Source organism: Geotrypetes seraphini, chromosome 19, assembly GCF_902459505.1.
Source record: "Geotrypetes seraphini chromosome 19, aGeoSer1.1, whole genome shotgun sequence".
Taxonomy (NCBI): domain Eukaryota; kingdom Metazoa; phylum Chordata; class Amphibia; order Gymnophiona; family Dermophiidae; genus Geotrypetes; species Geotrypetes seraphini.
Genome location: NC_047102.1, coordinates 34,768,848 through 34,788,498, shown reverse-complemented (window position 1 = coordinate 34,788,498; position 19,651 = coordinate 34,768,848). Strand labels below are relative to the sequence as shown.

Genomic DNA, 19,651 nt, shown 5'->3' with positions numbered 1-19,651 from the left:
TAGCAAAACCTATTTCAGGGAGCGCTTCTCGTAACGCAGATGTTCTTTTCATCCAGTAACTTAAACTGCTGGAACTCGTTCCCCAATGTTCACGACAGAAAGAACTTCTGTTTCGCCCTAACAGGCGAGAAAAATCCAATACATTCAACTCAGCATTGCTCTTTCCAAAACCGGTTGCAGCGTCAGCCAGTAGCGATAGCCATCGTCAAAATGGCCGCGGGGCTGAGAGACGCGCCCAGCTTGTTCAAAAAAGCGGAGAAGCTGGGCGGCATGACGTCATCACACTCGTGATGTGTGATATGCTAAGCACAGGACTGTCAACAACAAAAAAAGCTTTAATTAAGAATCTGACACGTGTCTTCATTAAAATATGTATGTGTACCAACACAGCATCCAATATATAGAAAAAGCTGTATCTATTAGTTCAGTAGAAACGGTTGCCATTCATATGTAGTGATGAGACCTAAAGGATCTAAAGTTTGTAAGCGATAGATCCACTGTTGTTCTTTTTGCCATAACAATTTCCTAATATCGCCTCTTCTTAATGATGGACTTAGTTTTTCAATCACCCAACACAACTCAAATTAGTGAAAGTGTGTTGATCTACACAGTGAGCTATCATAGGGGCTGATATTCTGCGAGTGTTTAAACAACTCTTATGCTCAGTCAACCTGACTGTTAAAGTCCGTGAAGTTTGACCTATATCTAAAAGATCACATTGGATGATTGACAATTAGAATTGCGTTTTAACCGATAGTTTTTACCATCCGTAGGATTAACAAAACCGGACATAATAGCCATAATGCTACAATTAACACAATGTCCACAGGGACTATGACCCTGTACATTGGTCTCTTCTTCATTACTAAACACTTCTTTAGATGTATGGCATAGCCAATCTCCCAAATTTATGTTCCTAGACTGGTTAAGGGGCTGGAGGAGATTAGAGAAACTGGGCCTCTTCTTCTCCAAACAGAGGAGATTGAGAGGGGACATGATCGAAACATTCAAGATAATGAACGGAATAGACTTAGTAGATAAAGACAGGTTGTTCACCCTCTCCAAGGTAGGGAGAACGAGAGGGCACTCTCTAAAGTTAAAAGGGGATAGATTCCATACAAACGTAAGGAAGTTCTTCATCCAGAGAGTGGTAGAAAACTGGAACGCTCTTCCGGAGTCTGTCGTAGGGGAAAACACCCTCCAGGGATTCAAGACAAAGTTAGACAAGTTCCTGCTGAACCAGAACGAACGCAGATAGGGCTAGTCTCAGTTAGGGCACTAGTCTTTGACCAGAGGGCTACCGCGTGAGCGGACTGCTGGGTACGATGAACCACTGGTCTGACCCAGCAGTGGCAATTCTTATGTTCTTATGAGAAAAAATAAATTCTTTATTGGCAAAACATGGAAGAGTCTTAAGCAAAGGTAAATGTTTTTTATATTTCTTAATAATTTTTGGTGACATCAGGATTATTCAATGCCCGTTTTTTAGCTTTTTTAATCAAAGGGTGAGGATAATCCCGAGATATAAATCTCTGTTCTAAAATTTTTGATTCTTGGAGAAAGTCTTCTTTAGAATTGCATACTCGACGATATCTTAAAAACTGTGCAAATGGAATGCTTGTTTTTCGGACCAGTGATGATACGAGTGGCTTAGGGTACTGTTGAGTCCCGGTCACTGGTGGATGAGGCCCGTTTTTTGATATTTATTATTATTTTGATTTTCTGTCTGTTGATTGACAACTGGGTGTGAGTGGGTTTTTCTGGTAAACTAACACACAGTACATTTTCCCTGATCCTTTATATTTTTACGACTGTATCCTCTCTTTTTTTGGGTTGCTCAGAAGGGCAATCACTAGGCACAGCCCCTCCTGCCTGCCTGCAGCTGCCGTTCTCCTTCCCTCTGCCCAGCTGATGGTGGCTCCGGAGCTGTGATCAATGAGTCAGCAGAGGGGAGAGCGGCACAAACCTTCCACCATTTTCGTCGCCCTCCTCTGGACCACTTCAAGTCGTCTTCCTCATAGAGTTCTCTTAGGTGTCATGATTGTTGCAGTTGTCTGAGTCTTGTCACATCTGGGTAAGTGGAAATGATGTTTCAGCCATGCGATGAAACGTCAGTTCCACTTACTCAAATGAGGCAAGACCCGGCTGGACCCCTGCAACAGTTAGTTCCATTACAGATTCTACCTCAACCAGCCATTTGTCAGTGTGAGAAAGGGAAGAAAGAAAGAGAGAGAATATGAACTCCTAACATTCTGGCTACAGTTCAGGAGTCCTACTTGCTCCTCATTACCCATCTGTTGACTAAACTGTAAATCTCATAGAGCAGGGATGGCCTCCCTTTTGTCTGTACAGTATTGCATAGAACTTATAGTAACCCTACTTTTTTATGTATGGCTGTTGATCGTCTTATGAACTGGCTTTTTGTCCCACAATCCAAACATCTGCTTTTACGGGAAATTCATCTTTGTGCTGCTACCCCACTGAGATCATGCTCCAGGCTAGCTCGTACCTGAGTGAATGCCAATACACTCCATAGTTCTGATATTACACAAAGCCAGAAAGATACGAGAGCCAGCTGAGGCTTCTTCCTTTTCTGTTGGGGACTTGCATGAAGTCAGGCTGAGGAGAGAGCCTTGTGTTAGCTAGTTGGTAAAGGTAATTTGAAGCGCGTTTTTAGAGCCAGAGCCTGGTCAACTTCCTCCACCGGTTGAAGGCTGTGCCACTGAGCTATGGGTCTTCGGGGATTTGCCAGCATATCTGACCAATGGCGCAGCTGGTTGCCTGTGGCTCGGCAACCCAGGAACACTTTGCCAATCTCTTCATTCTTTGAAACTTTGTCATGGTCCCATACTGAGATGACCAGGTCCACGTTCTGTGAAGAAGAAAGGAAACAATAACGAGGAGACGAAGAGGAGAATGCAAAGGAAGGGAAGATAAATGAACTCAAACGGCAGAATGAAGGTTAATAAGGAGAATGAAAAGTGAGAGTAGAGGGTGGAAAGAAATGATCATAGTTAGACCAATGTTACATTTGCCTATCCTTTTGTATATTTCTTTTTTTCTGTGGGCATTTCTATTCAGTTACCATGGCAACGATGCCGATGAAATCAACCTTTCAAACCAATTATGTGAATGTTAACTACAGTAGAGAGCTGAGCACTGCTGCAATGCTCACCTGGATCTGCTCAAAGGCCACATCAAAAGAGAAGACCTCATTGAAATATGGGCTCAGCGTGTTCTTCTTGACACCTGTCTTCTTCTTCTTCCACTTCTTCTTATTCAAGATAAGCTGTACTTTAACATACGGATCTGAAAAACACAAAGGAAGAGAAGGAAGGACATAGGTGAGAGAACGAAGCAAAGCGACAGATGTGCACAGAGCAAATACGAGAAGGAGGATGGATGGATGTGATGATGAGTTACAAAGAAGGAATGTGACAGAGCAAGGGAGGAAGGATGGAACAGGGAAGACAACCCATAAGACATACATTGGAGTAAGAATGATTAAAAATCAAGACAGATGCATAGTGACAAAGGAGGAGGAGGAGAAAGGAAGACAGAAAACAAAGAGGAAATGAAGGCCAAAAACCAGAATGAAATAATATAAAAAGTTACAGAAGCAGATGAGAAATTTGAAAAGGAGAATAGATGGAAGGAAAAAATTAAAGGCATAGAAAGATGTAAATATAAAACAAGAAACAGAAAGAGAGACATCAAAAAAGGGCAAGAGAAAAGATGAAGAAGACATATGGCCATGGGGGATAAAGTGGTTCCAGTGGTAGCGATTCTCCTGTAGCAAATGCTCCAAAGACCATAGGAATTGACTGGGCTTTGGTGCATTTGCCATGCCATGTGAAGGGGGCCTTAAGTAGAAAAAGAGGAGGAAAAAAAGTCCTCAGAATTTATCATAATAATCATAAAAACTGACTCGATGAATCTCTTTCATTGGTCTTCAAAACTTTTTTAAAAAATTTGTCTTCCAACTGAAATAAAATGTACGACGTTGGGAGTTTATTTGAAAAAACTGGTACCCATCAGACCGTAGGTCATCTCCATCATAATTTTCAAATTATTAAACAAAACAAGTTTATCACACAAGACAATTTAAGTGAAAAAGTTGCCTTGTGTGATTTACTTATTTTGTTGAATTTTTTTTTTTTTTAATGAACTCCCAACTTCATGCAATTGAATAAACATTTTCAAGACAAGGAGATTCAATTAGCCTTAATCATAATGAGTGGCTATGTTCTGAGGTCTTTTTTTTCTCCTCTTGTCTACTTGAAGAAAATTGGAGTGGTGTCTTTGGATTTTGGCAGTCTATTTATTGAAAAAGTGTTTCCTTTTCATTGCCCATGTATTATGAATGTTTGGAAATCAATTTGGGACCAAATTAATAATTTATTAGATAACCCAGTGGCATTATCCTATGATACTGTGATATTTGGTATGGAAATGAGAGCAAAAAGTCAGATTTCTGCGAATAACAATAAATTACTACTCATAATGACTGGTGTTGCCATTCAGCAAATTACATATAATTGGAAGGATTGGAGGAGATTAAATTACAACTTCTGGTGGAATTCTTTATGCCATATCTATAAAATGGAAAGGTTTATTGCATTACAACGGGGATATTTTAAGAAGTTTCAGGAAGTGTGGAAACCATTGACAAAGTATTGTAAAGATTAATTTGAATTTGTTTCCCTTATATTTATCAACTTAAGGTATAGGGAGGGGGGGGAAGTTTATTATTATATGGGGCATAGAGAGAGTGGATAGGGACAGATTCTTCAGACTGAGGGGGACAACAGGTACGAGGGGGCATTCGGAGAAACTGAAGGGAGATAGGTTCAAAACAAATGCAAGGAAGTTTTTCTTCACCCAAAGGGTCGTGGACACTTGGAATGCGCTACCGGAGGAAGTGATCAGGCAGAGTACGGTACAGGGATTCAAACAGAGATTGGACGGATTCCTGAGGGATAAAGGGATCGTGGGATACTGAGGGAGGAGCTGGGATGTAACACATGTATAGAAAGCTAACCAGGTAATAAGTATAGAAAGCCAACCAGGTCGTGCATGTGCAAGACCGGAGGGTTAGGACTTCGATGGGAAGATAGGACTTCAACGAGAAACCAAGGTGGCAAGGGGGCCCCTTCTGGTGATTCAGACAGGTCGTGACCTGTTTGGGCCGCCGCGGGAGCGGACTGCTGGGCAGGATGGATCTATGGTCTGACCCGGCGGAGGCACTGCTTATGTCCTTATATGTTTTATATGATAATGGAATATATGGGAGGGAGGGATGGGAAAGGGGAAGGGATAAGAATTTATGAAATATATCAATGATTGTTTGTAAGTGATGTATTTATTGTTAATGTGAATGAATATATTTAACACTTAATGTATTTTTGAAAATGAATAAAGAATTAATAAAAAAAGAAAAAGTGTTTCCTTTTGATTGTGTCTGTAATATTATAATTGAGGATAACAAAGCAAAGTGGAACACTAGCTGGCAAAAAAGCTGCCACCTGGCAGGATGTGCAAATCCTTCCTGCACCAGTTCATCTCTATGCAAAACACAGTCTGTAATGAAGCAGCCCTTCCCAACAGATTCTCTCATACATGTCTTCAGTATACAAGGGCGTGCTGAAAAGTTCTCAGCCCAACCAACCAACTTCCTAAATTCTGTGCGTTATTTTGCCATTATAGCTGAAAAAAGTGTTATCTTATTTCATTAAGTGGCAATTTATAGAAACAAAATAGGTCACTCCTAACTGTCGTTATAACTGATTTGCACATAATAACTTTTTTTTTCCCATCCCAGGCCCCTCCCATTAACTCTTGCTTAATTTCACCTGAAAATCCATCAGTGTCCATTCTCTTGAGCTTTTTGGCCTCCAGGATGACAACAGTTAACTTGCCAGTGCTGGGGACATACCTTAGCGAGAAACAGATCTCTCCTAAGCGCTCTTGCTGAAATAAGAGAGAGAAATGTTTGCAGTGAAGCCCTCTTAACTCTGAAGTACTAAAGAAAATAACTTAACCCCCTGCCCTTGAAAACTATACTTTCTCAATCTAGGCCTGATAACTTAAAATAAAATAAATTTGTAATCCTTTCATTATCTGGCCCAATGACCACTAGTCAGACAATGCCCTGTCAGGTGGTGTCACTGTTTTCTTTAGCTATAGTCGGTGATGATTACAGAAATTGGCAGTGGGGTGTTCTTCATCCCTGGGGCAATAATAGAACACAATATACTGTAGATACTGGTCACAGTTTTGAACATTGCATCTGGAGGAGAGTTACCCTATGACTCCAGAAAAAGGAGGACGGTTTGAGACATCATTGGTTTTACTTCCATTGCTTTCAATGGACGTATAACCCGGATGCCTCAATCCATCCTACCTTTTCTGAAGCCATAGGGTAACCCTGGTTTCTTCTGCCTGACACTTCTATTTGTTGCAATGTTTGCAAGAGAAAACATTCTATAAGTGAAAACAAGTGCAAAGAGCACTTTAAGTGCTCTTAAGTGAATCAGGGCAAAAGTCCTGCAGCTGTTTGTGTTCTATGGTCCTGACTGTGGAACGGTTTCTCTGTTAAGCATTACAGGATATGAAATCCTTGGGCAAGATCTGAGCTGTTTAGAAATTATGCAGGCAGAGCCAGTGCAAGAGAATCGAGTGCCCTAGGTGAATGTTCACACAATATACAAGAATACCAGCAGCAGTTTTACAAACAAAAATCCCTAGGTAATAATTTTGAGGAGTTGAGAACACGGCAGGACCCTAGTGTACTTTAATAAATCCAAATTTTGATGAAATGTACCCTCAGTGCAGTAGTAAAAGCTATCGGGACGCTGGCGAACCAGTATTTAAAGGGCTATTTCTCAAGCCCTACTGTGCACCATCACAGGCGTACGTTTTGTGCAATAAATCATAAAGTGTAACCCACTTAATCGTGACTAATTCATAGAAAATATTCGCAACGAGTTCAAACTATTATCAACTAAGTGCTCCTTTTACAATGCCGCGCACGCTAGACGCTAATGCCTCCATAGAGCTGGCGTTAGTTTTTCCGCATAGCGCAGGGCTTAGCATGCGCTAATCTGCAGCGCGTGCTAAAAACGCTACCACAGCTTAGTAAAAGGAGCCCCAAGTGTTCAAAACCGGCGTGTTTCACAAATCTTATCTTCGGCTCTTCCGCACGTGTTTCTAACGTCCTATGAACAGGCACCTTCCCAATTAAATTCCTGCCACTTGTTCTCTGCCAAGCTGTCCAGCTCAGCTGTGCCCAATTTCAGGTAATATACCCTTCTTCAGGATCCTTTCTTACAATAACACGCCAAAGTAAAGCGTTGCATGAGGAAATGCTGTAGAGAGATTCTTTGGCATTGTGTCTTCACCCACCCTCTATCCCTTCGATTCACTTTAAAGCCGCAATAAATGTAGTTTCAAAAGTGAACTGGGGAATCACCAGTCAGTGGTTCCCAAACATTCGTGGTTCATGAGGCTCTTAGTGTTTCACAGTGCCTCTATACCACACATCTTGGGACATCTCCTCCCCCTGCCCGTGGTAACATAACATTTTCATTTCTAGACCGTCAAACCTCACAGTTCGATGCAGTTCACAATGGGTAAAGAGATTGAAACAACATCATTGATCTACAAAGTTTCAGATTAAAACAACAACAGTAAAGTTCCCAAGAATCTAATAAACAGGCTTGATTTCAGTAGTTTTCTAAAATGCATGTATGATGAAGAAAGGGAAAACAGTTTACGAAGCTCAGCATCCCAACCGGCAGCCTGAAATGCAAACAGTCATTGTGAAAATCTTTTGTAGATGCAGCCAGAAGGACACACAAATAACGATATATGTTGTAATGGACATTCTAGAGCAAAGAGAGTGAATTGATCCAGGAGGTAACCTGGTGATTGGCCATACAGGACCTTATAACAAATAGTCCCGAACTTGAATATCACTCTGCTCTCAACTGGAAGCCAATGAAGCTCTTTAAAATATGGCGTAACATGATCCGATTTCTTTAGGTTGAAGATCAGATGCACTGCCACATTCTGAATTAAGCGAAGCCCCAATCTCCATGCTACCTGGAGTAAAAAAATGATCCACTTGTACCCATTCTACACCACTCAGGATTTTGTAGACTTCAATCTCAGCTGTCTAACCTTTATAGTCTTTCCTGATATGACAGGAGTTCCATCCCCTTTATCATTTTGCTCGCTCTTCTTTGAACCTTTCCTGAGATAAGGTGACCCTAGCATCCGGTAACTATGATTTGGATTATTCTTCCCAATGTGCATCACTTTACATTTGTCCACATTGAATTTCATCTGCCACTTGGATGCCCAGTCTTCCAATTTCCTAAGGTCTGCCTGTAATTTTTCACAATCCGCATGCGTTTTAACAACTTTGAACAGTTTAGTGTCATCTGCAAATTTAATCACATCACTCGTCGTTCCAATTTCCAGATCATTTATAAATAAGTTAAATTTCACCTTTCCTAATACAGATGCCTGTGGCATTCCACTAATTACCCTCCTCCATTAAGAAAAATGGCCATTTAACCCTACCCTCTGTTTTCTATCCGATAATCAGTTCCTAATTCATGACTGAACATTGCCTCCTATGATTCTTTAATTTTCTCAGGAGCCTCTCATAAGGAACTTTGTCCAAAGCTTTCGGAAAATCTAGATATACTACATCATCTGGCTCACCTTTATCCACATGTTTATTCACTCCTTCAAATTGCTAAGGCAAGATTTCCCTCGACTGAACCCATGCTGACTCCCAGTAAATCATATTTGTCTACTTGTTCCACAATTTGTTGTTTGTTTGGTTTTTTTATAATTGTTTCCGCTATTTTGCCCAACACTGAAGTCAGGCTTATCAGTCTGTAATTTCCCAGATTTCCCTTTGAACCCTTTTTAAAAATCAGTATAGCATTGGCCACCCTCTGGAATTCTTCATCTACTACAGATGATTTTAGCGACACTAACAGCAGGTCAGCAATTTCATGTTTGAATTATTTTAGTATCCTAGGATGTATACCATCTGGTCCAGGTGATATATCACTTTTTAATTTATCAATTGTAAGTAACATCTTACGGTTTATTGTTTGCTATAACTTAATATACCATCTTTCTTGAGGAGATGACAAAGCAATGAACAATAGACAATAAATCTAAATTTGAGAGGAAAGAATTCCAATTGTCAAAGGAGAGGAAAGAAATTGAAGGAAAGGGTAAGGAAGGTAATAGTAGCAATAATATATTGATGGCAACATATCACTGGTAATACCTGTATATTACTTTTAAAGTAATAAGAAACCAGTGTTGGATAAGTTACTTTCCAAAAGTAATATAAAATAGTCTCTAGTTTCATTAGGAAACAAGAATATGTTATAGTTACTAGTCTAGAAAGATTACTGTGATAAATAATGCATTACTTGTAAAACTAATAAATTGCCAGTAATATGTTACTTAGTAATATATTATGCCCAGCTCTGTGGGTAAGAAGTCACAGTTTACCAGTTGCCAATGTATAATTTCCTTTGAAAGTTGATCTCATAATATTCTCCCTTCCCCTCTCCCCACCCTTCTGTGCTGGGAAGTTTGGAAACAGACCTCAATCTTGCCGGAGGTGCTGAGTTCTTGCCACTCCTCAATCACATGCTGCAGGTCAAAATCAGCCAGAGACAGCCGCAGTTCCCCGATGCTGTCGTGCTTGGAAAAACGGTTGAAATCATACACCTGAAGCACCACGGAAGTGTCTGCCACATCTGCCTGTGGCATCTGAAAGAGAAAAGGGGACAAGCCTGTAATTTGGTGCTTGAGCTCTAACAGAAAAACAAAGGGCATCCATTTCCCAGGCTGGGACATTTTACTAAGTACATAGTAGATGACGGCAGATAAAGACCCGAATGGTCCATCCAATCTGTCCAACCTGTGCAGGAAGAAAGTTCTACAAGATCTACAATTCTTATTCACCATTTAAATATGTCCCGTAAGTTAAATGTTTATCTACGAAAGTAGCCATGTTACAGGATCTAGGGTAGAAATGCCAGGTTACCCATTCACAGGAGAAAGATTTTAAGGCCAGTTGTGGATTTCAGACAACTTTATCCTGTTGCATTATGAGACTACAAATATCACACAGCTTTAAGAAGTAAGTTCAAAATAGGGACTGGTCAAAAATTCTCCCTCCTGAAACTGAGAAACTTTGCAGCTACAGTATATCTGAAGTGAAATTTGAGAGCTTTCTTATCTCAAACACACCCCCACCCCCTCAATTTCCCCCTTGTTCCTCCTATCAAAAACATTTCCTCATGTAGAGAGAGAAGAGCTAAAATTCTAGAGCTTGATCTATTCTTGCTCAGGGGGAAAGTTAGAGAAGACATATGGAAGAATGTTAAACAGTGAAGAATGGCCATAGATTGTATCCAAAGCATGAAACTGAACCTTCTCAACCTCAGGGTTCTCTATACGTTTTTGTCTGAAAAAGAGGAATGAGAGAGGATTGGGGGAACCAGTACTTCCCATACTTTATCCAATATGGCCCAACTTTGATGCTTATGAAGTCTCATTACCCCAGTTGATGATGCAAACAAAAGAGGAGTCTCCTATTTCCTCATCTCTTCCTACTTATCCAAAGCATGAACACAGCAGCTGCTATAGTGGTTCCAACACAATGGTAGTAAGTCAGCCCAGGGCTTTGTGTGTGGGTCCCTGTAAATTTGTATGGGTTTCCAGTCTAGCAAGAAGCTCACATGGGATGAAGGAGCCGTGTCTGTGAATATTCACTGATGCATAGGCTCCATGTTGATTGCCTCTACTGAACATAGATCATAATGGAGATCCAGAATGAGAGGGTCAGCCCTGCTTCTCTGACCCCGTCCATTGATGATGTGAGCTTGTTTGAGATTACTGTTTATAGTTTGGGAGCCACTGCTGTGAAACATATTCTGTATATTCCATCTTGGATCCTTCCTGCCTCAAAGTGCTCAAAAAATAACTTGTGGTAGTCTAAAAACAAAGCAAGGAGTTAAATAAAAAGAGAAAATTGAGAAATAGAAATGTCCATGTCTGCTGGCTTCTCGTGGTCATCTCTCTTAATGGAGCATGAGCCTTCACTTGGTTTGACCATAGCTTTCTGGATTCAAGTGGAATTCAGCGCCCATGTTTCTTCAGCCCCAGTACTCTACAGACTTTCCAGCTGGTTAATTTCCAGTCCTGATCAGAAGACAATATGTCCTGAGATTAGACTTTCAGAGAGCAGTTATCTGAATATAAGCCGAGATTTGGGGGCCAAATATGAGGGGTCAATTCCCATCCACCCCTCTCCCGAACCTCTTGCAGACCTCCACTGGGTCTGCTGTAAACCTTGGTGGTCCAGCGATGAACCAGGGCAGGAGCGATCTGCCTACGCTCCTGCCCTGCGCACAGTGGCTGTCTGAATGGCTGCCATGGGAGGGGGGCTTGAAAGGGGGGAGCTGCTACTAGTCTGGTCTGGGTCCTTGTTCGGGTCCAGGGGGACAATTTTGTTTTCAGTTTCTGCCAAAGCTGAGCAGCCAGTTTTGGTCACAGATTCCGTTTCAGCAGATACTGGTTTCTTCTTGAGAAGGCAATTGCATTTAAGGTATTCAGTATTCTCCCTCAGTGCCTGGTATGCTTTTCTGTCTTTTTCCATTGTTAAATAAGGATCTAGCTCGGGAACGGCTGATTCTGAGCAAGTGTTATGTCATGGGGGAAAAATGTATCATGAACCATTGGCTTTCGGACCAGCCTCCTTCTATTTGGTACTGGAGGAATAAATGACATAACTTGATGCAGTGGGAGGCGCAAGCCGTACCTGGTTCTCAGAAGTGCCGCAAAACTTTCGTTCAAGTGTAGACCCCCTATTTGAATGTACTGCATCCGAGAGGCCGCAGTCAGATTTTGAATACTCTATGAGTTGCTGATTTGTGATTTCTGGACTGTCCCATTGGGTTGTTTATTGTATCTTTGGGGATGGGTGTGGCTTATTGTACTTGCATTTCTTGTCTTGGTTGACAGTTGTCATTTTTCTTGAAAGTAATAAAAAGTTTTCAAAATAAATAAGGCATTCGGTATTTTATAAAAGGCCTTTGATGTTCATAGGTGGCCACACACACATGAAATACACCTTATAAAATTAAAGCTCTTCCCTCCCTGCTAAGAATGATGGACCCTAGATTCTGATCATGAGTCCTGGAATGAAAGGGAAACTTAGTGCCATTCCCAGCCTGTCCAGCGGTGCCCCTTTGTACTGTTCTTATGGAATAAGAAGAGATTTGTTTCCTGGGAGGATGTACCACTGGGCTTGTCAGTTGCACGCTTGGCTGTACCATGCCAACCATTACTGAGTATTTTGCTTATGCTCCTAGCACCATCATGACAGCGGATGGAGCTGGAAGTTTTTGAGGGTCAAGCGACAGAGCAGGAACCAGAGAAACTAAACTAAAACTTGAGTTTATAGACCTTGTCATCTCTATAACAATAAAGCTCGACTCGGTTTACAGTAAATAAAATAAAAAAGAAATAGTGAGATGAAAGACTTTACAATTTGGAGAACAGCCAAGTTTTTAGATATTTACGAAAAGTTTGAAGAGAACCTAGTTCTCTCAACCAGTGACAGCAGCTGTAAGGTCTGCAGAAGTCTCCCTGGCAGGAGCATTGGACCCTTACTGGGAAGGTGAAGCTCTCATTGAAGACGGGATTCAGTGTCTTGCGGTAAACCTTTGTCTCAAACTTCTTTTTCCTGTCAGACGTCAGGTAGACAATGACATATGGGTCAGACGTGCCCCCACTATCCATGGCCTTTAGATCCGCCGCTTGCTTCACTCCAACTGTGATCTAGATATAATAAAGAGAGACTCGGAGTCAAAACCTTATCTTCAATGCGAACCCAGGCTGCACCCAGTAGAGGGAGGGAAGGAAAGAGAGAATTAGCACACAGTTCCTAATGGGATGTTGAAGAAAAGGAAGAAACAACGAGACAGAGACTCAAAAGGGGGTGTAACTTTTGAACATTTTTTGAAATGCGAGGAAGCATCAGTGAAAGATGGTTAATACAATAACATTTGTAGTTTCGCACTTTTTGATGCCGCCATATGTTGTTCTTTTGAGCGTATGGCACCGTGAGGTAGCAGCGTGAAGATCTTTCCCTAATGCAGTGGTTTCAAAGGACTGCGAAACCCTGCAGTCTCGGCTGGACTGTTTAAATTTGCTGATGGAATATGCAAGTTAAGTGACTGCTTTGTTTTTGAGCTTTTTCATTTTTGCTATTAAGAATTAAAAACACAGAGGGGAGGTTTTTATCACTTTTCAGTTTCAAGTTCTATTATCATTTGTTATACCGCCTATAATAACTTTGAAAGGGAGGGAGCGTTGGAGTGTAGTTTGGCACCACGGAAGAGTTCCCTGGTTGATTCTCAGGCTCTTCCTACCCCTGTCACTAAACTTAAAGATGAAAGAGGAGTGCTGGTGCTATGGAATGGGACGATTTATCGTGGCTGATTCATCAAAGGACATTTTATCATGGCCGCAATGAATTGTCCTCTTCACAACTGCTACCATGAACCATGATTTGTACCTCTCCTTCTTCCTCCACCCCCCCTCACCAGTGCCTCTCCTCCTCACACTGGTACCTCTCCTATTCTATGCCCCCTCCCTTCTTACTGGTGTCTCTCCTCCGCCGATACCTCTCCTCCTTTCTGCCCCTCGCCAGTGCCTCTCCTCCTCTCCTCCTGCTGATGTCTTTCCTTTCTGCCCCTCCCCAGTACCTCTCCTCCTCCCCTCCTGCCGATGTCTCTCCTTTCTGCCTCTCCCCAGTGCCTCTCCTCCTCCCCTCCTGCCGATGTCTCTCCTCTCTGCCCCCAGCCAGTGCCTCTCCTTCTTCTCATCCTCCCCCACTGGTGCTTCTTCTCCTTTCTGCCCCCCCCCCACCCCCTGCATACCTCTTTATAAGTTCACTGGAGTGAGCAGCTTGTGAGGCTTGGGGGGGGGGGGAGGACATTCCTAACTTGGGGGATTCAGGAGGACACTCTTATTATGTGGGGGTGTGAGGGGATGTCAGGTGCTGCTGTGGATGATTCATTGTGGTTGGTTCAGCAATGAAACAGCCAGAGGTTAAGAAAGGTTTGGACAACTTCCTGGAGAAAATGTCCATAGTCTGCTATTAAGACAGAAATGAGGGAAGCCACTGCTTGCCCTGGGATCAGTAGCATAAAATGTTGTGTCTCTTTGGGATTCTAGAACCTTGATACTCTTTGGGGTTCTGGAATGTTGCTACTATTTGGGTTTGTGCCAGGTACTGTGACCTGGACTGGCCACTGTTGAAAACAGGAAACTGGGCTAGATGGACCATTGGTCTGACCCAGTATGGCTGTTCTTTTGTTCGTATCTTTAGGTCTTCCAAAAATGCTGGTAATCCACCCTTCCTTCTCTCCACTGAACAAACTCGGCTTCAGTCCTTCCTCAGAGGTCAAATTATCCATATTTGTCTTGTGACCTTTACTACAATTTATTATCACTCTTCTTAAGCATGAGAGCCAGAAACTGGACTCAGTAGTCCAATAAAGGCTGAGTGGAGGGGGGGAGTGAGTACATGTGGCTTTAATGTGTTACTCCTATCTCCTCCAACTCAGGGTGGTGGATGACTCCTTGACTAGTGGACTCTGTGTTACCTCCTGTCTGCGGAAGTTGTACTCCAGTGAATACTGCAGCCGCCCTCTCTTCTCATCCTTGAGCCGAGCATCCAGATCCTCCAGGTCTGGCTGTACCTGTGGAAAACAGAGCCAGTGTCTCAGTACTAGAGTGAGAGGTCTCAGCTACTGCCATGCCTAAGCTGTATATATGTTGAGTCTCTATAGAGGACTAGTCACAAGTATAACAGAGAGACACATGAATCAAGATGGTGAATGGATAAAACTTTCTAGGCTAGCAGTGGCGAACAGAGGGTGGCTGACACTTCCCAGACTAGCAGAGTTATATAGAGTGAATGGCATTTCTTATGTCCATAGTGATATACGAGGAGCATTCAATAATTTATCTTCCTCAGTAGGAAAGACAAGAGTTTTCAAAAATATTTTTGTTTTATTTTTTTCATTATAGTCCCTTGATAGCTCCGTATACGTCATCCACTCTCCTTGCAACAACTTTAACCTCTTTGAAAAGAATTCTTCAAACCAGGACATCACATCTTCATCACTTGAAAACCGCAATCCACGGAGAGATTTCTTCAAAACTTGGAACAGGAAATAATCTGAGGGAGCCAGGTCAGGACTGTAGAGTGGATGGTTCAGATGCTGAACCCACATTCTCGGATGGTAGCCTGTGATTGTCGAGACATGTTCACAGGAGCATTCTCATGAAGCAGCAGCATGCCTACTGTGAGTGTTCCTCATCTTTTCTCCTTGACTGACTCTCACAAAGCGATCATTGTCTTGGCGTAACTCTCCCCAGTTATGGTTATCTTGGGTGGCATGAACTCCAGAAGCAAAAATCCTTCATCATCCCAGAAGACAGTTGCCTTGATTTTGCCTGCAGATTTTTCTTTCTTGAACTTTTGTAGGGTGGAGGTTGACTTGTGCTTCCACTGCATTGACTCCATTTTGGGCTCAGGATCTTTGTAATAGACCCAAATGTCATCTCCAGTCACTAAACAATGAAAAAAATTTACTTGGTCTTCATGGAGCATTTCCAAGTTCTCCTGACAGCACTGAAGTTTCTTGGCCTTCTAACATGGTGTTAGCATTCTTGGAACCCATCTTGCACTAACCTTGGACATGCCCAGTTTTTCATGAATTATTTTTCAAACTGTACCTGCTGGAATGCCCATTTCTTCAGTTATTTGGGAAACCTTAATTTGTCTGTCTGACAAAATTAAATCCTCTACTTTCTTGCATATTTTTGTGGAAGTTGCTTCCATAGGCCGTCCAATGTGAGGGTCATCTTCAATAGACTCTCTACCCCACCTAAACTGCTGGCTCCCAAATTTTGCTTTGTAGGATGTTGGGGCAGACTCACCTTAAACTGAAGTCATGCGTTCATAGATCTCCTTTGGCTTTTTCCCTTCTTTTTGTGAAAATTTTATCACTTAACGGTGCTCCAAATCTAGAAGTTTCTTACTTGATTCTCATGAGGACTCTCCTGACATCCTGTCTCTTGGAATGTTAGACCTGCACTGCATGAGTTTCCTTGAGACATGTCACAACACGCACAGACTTGTTTCAACATACTTGCTACTTTCTTTCAAACTCAGGTATATAAATTATTGAATGCCCCTCATATAGCCTATGGATGATATGGTAAAGGTAATGGAACGATATACTGATTTTTCTGTGTGGTTTACACAATCAAAGTGGTTTACATGGGGCAATGAAGAGTTAAGTGACTTGCCCAGGGTCACAAGGAGCAGCATGGGTTTGAACCTACAACCACAGGGTGCTGAGAATATAGTGTTAAACTACTGTGCCACACTCTTCAGGCACTCTCAGGATGGAGGCTGGAGGACACTTACCAGATTGGCAGTGGTGGAGCCATTGATGTTGCCTAAGTTAATCCTTTCCTTCTTTTTTTGCTTTCTCTTGCGGCAGCAGCATTTAACGATGACACATAGGATGCAAAGTAGCAGAAGCAACCCTGCAGCAGCTGCTATGGTAAGTATAGCCCATCTTGGCACTACGCAGTCCGCAGATGTGGAAGAAACATGGACAGGCAGACCCACAAATAGAAAGAACAAGTTACATTTACGTCCACACATGATTTCTTATCCCATATCGTTCAACTTCTAGTACAGTATCTAGGAAGCATAACATAGCATTTGTATACCGCAAAACCATGAGGATCCTTGAGGTTGACAATTAAAAAAAGCTGAGCATCAGGCAGCGAATTACAAAAAGTATAAGCTGGTCAGTTAGAAAATTTTATCTTACAAATACGTTTTTAATTGCTTTCTAAAGTTCATATATGAGGAAGAAGTAAGAAATAGTCGACGGAGAACAGAATCCCAAGTAGCTGCTTGATATGAGAGCAGTCTGATGTGAAATCTTTTCTAACGGTGTCCCCTGGCTGATGGGAAATCGAACACTGTTGAAATACGTGAAGAGCGTCAAGAACTAGAAAAGTTAAAATGAAGATTGTGAGTTTTAGCACAAGAGGTCATACACTGGAGGAAAGGTTCATATTCTGTGGTTGACTATGGGGAAGCCACTGTTTGCCCTGGCATTGGTAGCATGGAATGTTACTACTATTTAGGCTTCTGCAAGGTACTTGTGATCTGGATTGGGCCAGATGGACTATTGGACTGACCCAATATGGCTATTCTTTGTGCATTCTTAAGTTCACAGAATCCCCCAAAAGAAATGGCTTTCCACAGATTTCCATGAAGTTTGGCTGATGGTAATAAAACTAATATTAATAATCGCTCCTCACATTTTCTGATTCGGCTTTCCTAAGCTCCTCAGCATTTTTAATAGTTTGATTAAAATGTTATCTAAATATGGTAAGACAATGACCCCTAGTGGTCAAGCTGAGTTAGGGCCAATTGCTATTCATGCTTTTCTTCAAGATGTGCCCAATATACCCACTCATCCACCCATTGAATTCCCCCCCACCCTCCCGTTCTGTGCAGGCCAGAAATTCACCCCTTACTACAATAGGGTTGTGTTTATTTTCTTCCACCCCCTGCCCCCCTTTTTATTGAACCTGCCATGTTCCTCCTGCTTCCATTTATTCAAGAGCTGGGATCTGGTGCCATGAGCAGCTACCAGAGCAATTTTACTGTGTTTTTACTCTGTCACCCCCACACCCCCACTCTACCCCAACTTACTTTAGTGCTGTCATTGTAGGAGCAGTCCTCAGAGAAGTGGATAAGGGACATTTACATCAGGGTTCCTTCTGAAAACCTACATTTATGGGCCCTAAATTCAGTCAAACAATAATTGGTATTCCTTCCACCATCATCTCACCCCCACCCCAAACCTACCCCTACCCACACACTCACATCTGATAGTCCCTTTCCAAACCTCAGGGAATGGAGTTAAAATTACCACAGATCCATATAATGAGGAACCAAAGGACCATCAACCATCCTGTTCCCAACAATGACCAATCCAGGGTCCTGGTAGGATCCCAGAAGATAGATCCAGGGATAAGCTCTGGCTTTCTCAAGTGTACCTGGCTATAATAATTTATGAACTTTTCCTCCAGGAACTTATGCAAGTCCTTTTTAAACCCAGCTTTGCTAATTGCTTTCACAACATCCTCTGGCAACAAATCCCACATGTTAACTGTATGCACTGGTTTTACCCCAGTGCATACAGAGACTTATAGTTCTGAATTCATGGTATTGCAAATTGCCAAATCACAGCTACTAGAAGAACATTTTAGGCCCCTGCACAGAAAGGTACCAATCAAATCTGAATAACGGTGGTCTATATATCAGAAGTAACCCCAGAGCTAGTGAAAGAGTGTTAGGAACCCTTACGAGTATGTCCCCCTCAGTTAATTTACAGGTCCTTAGCCACTGGCTTCCCTTCCGAGATTTTGATAACTAAAGTCTACAATCATGATCACCCTACAACAATTCTATAAAAAAGGCTTAATTGGTCTTCTTGCTTTTATATATTAAACTTTGTATTGAAGATAAAATAGGTGCTGATAGTTCTTTCAATTTGTGAGGCTGTCAGGACTTACTGATTTGCTTGGACTGCTACTGCCCCTTCAAGTGACTGTGCAGTCTTGCCTAGTGTTGCCTGATTCAGGGGAAAAACTTTCGATTTGATTCGATTTGGCCCGTTGAACTGATTTTTCGATTCACTTTTGGGTGTTTTATTTCAAAAGTCCCGGCGGGTTTATTTTGTAGCCTCTTCACCCACCCCACCTCCTTTGCTCTCTCCAACCCCACACTGGCGCTGTGATCTAAACAAAATAAACAAAAAGACTTTTCCTCTTTCTGTTAGGTCCGAGCTCACCTCGCTCTCTAAAACCAGCTCTGACAGGATACCCATTTCAAATCCAACATATTGTAATCACAAAATAGAAAATAATTTTTTTTTTTTTTCCTTATGTTGACTGGTCATTTTATTATTCAAATCATGTTTGTCCCAGAACCTGATTTCTGTTTGTCTTCTGTTAACTTGCTCACCAGGGTCTCCTGCCCATTTGATGTTTTCTTCTTTCTCTGTGCTCAACATCCATCTTCCATCTCTACCCCTTCCCTTCCATGCCATATCCAATATTTCTTTCACTCTCTCTCCCTACCTTATGCCCTGTGTCAAACCTCTCTATTCCCCTCCATACAGCATCTCTCCCTTCCTCCCCCTCCAGTATAATGTGCAACATTTCTTTCTCTCTCCCTATGCACCATCTATCCCTGCCCTCCACCCTATGTCCAACATTTCTCCCTCTCTTCTCCATGAATGTCTCTCTTCCCTCCACCATATGCAGGATTGCTTCCTCTCACCCCTTTCTACATCTGTTGCAGCTCTCCTTTCCTCTCCTCCACCCCATGTCCAACAATTCTTCCTCTCTCCACTGCTCTTTCCTCCCTCCTATGACTGACTGACCCCCTCCCCCCTACTTCAGGCCTCCCAAAGCAGCAGTAGCAGCGGTGACA

At 42.2% G+C, this 19,651-nt stretch overlaps 1 protein-coding gene across 2 annotated transcripts in view; it reads right to left on the bottom strand.

The window, feature by feature from the left end:
• Positions 1–1,273: 1,273 nt before the first annotated feature.
• Positions 1,274–19,651, bottom strand: part of SYT8 (synaptotagmin 8) — a 36,074-nt gene continuing 17,696 nt past the window's right edge. For both annotated transcript variants that reach the window (XM_033928930.1, XM_033928931.1), the window contains exons 3-9: positions 16,553–16,713; positions 14,718–14,813; positions 12,718–12,885; positions 9,640–9,807; positions 5,853–5,970; positions 3,176–3,309; positions 1,274–2,872 (exon numbers count right to left, since the gene is read on the bottom strand). In XM_033928930.1, the coding sequence (XP_033784821.1) occupies positions 2,639–2,872; positions 3,176–3,309; positions 5,853–5,970; positions 9,640–9,807; positions 12,718–12,885; positions 14,718–14,813; positions 16,553–16,713 (1,079 nt within the window). In that variant the 3' untranslated portion in view covers positions 1,274–2,638. The remainder of the gene's footprint in view (positions 2,873–3,175; positions 3,310–5,852; positions 5,971–9,639; positions 9,808–12,717; positions 12,886–14,717; positions 14,814–16,552; positions 16,714–19,651) is intronic.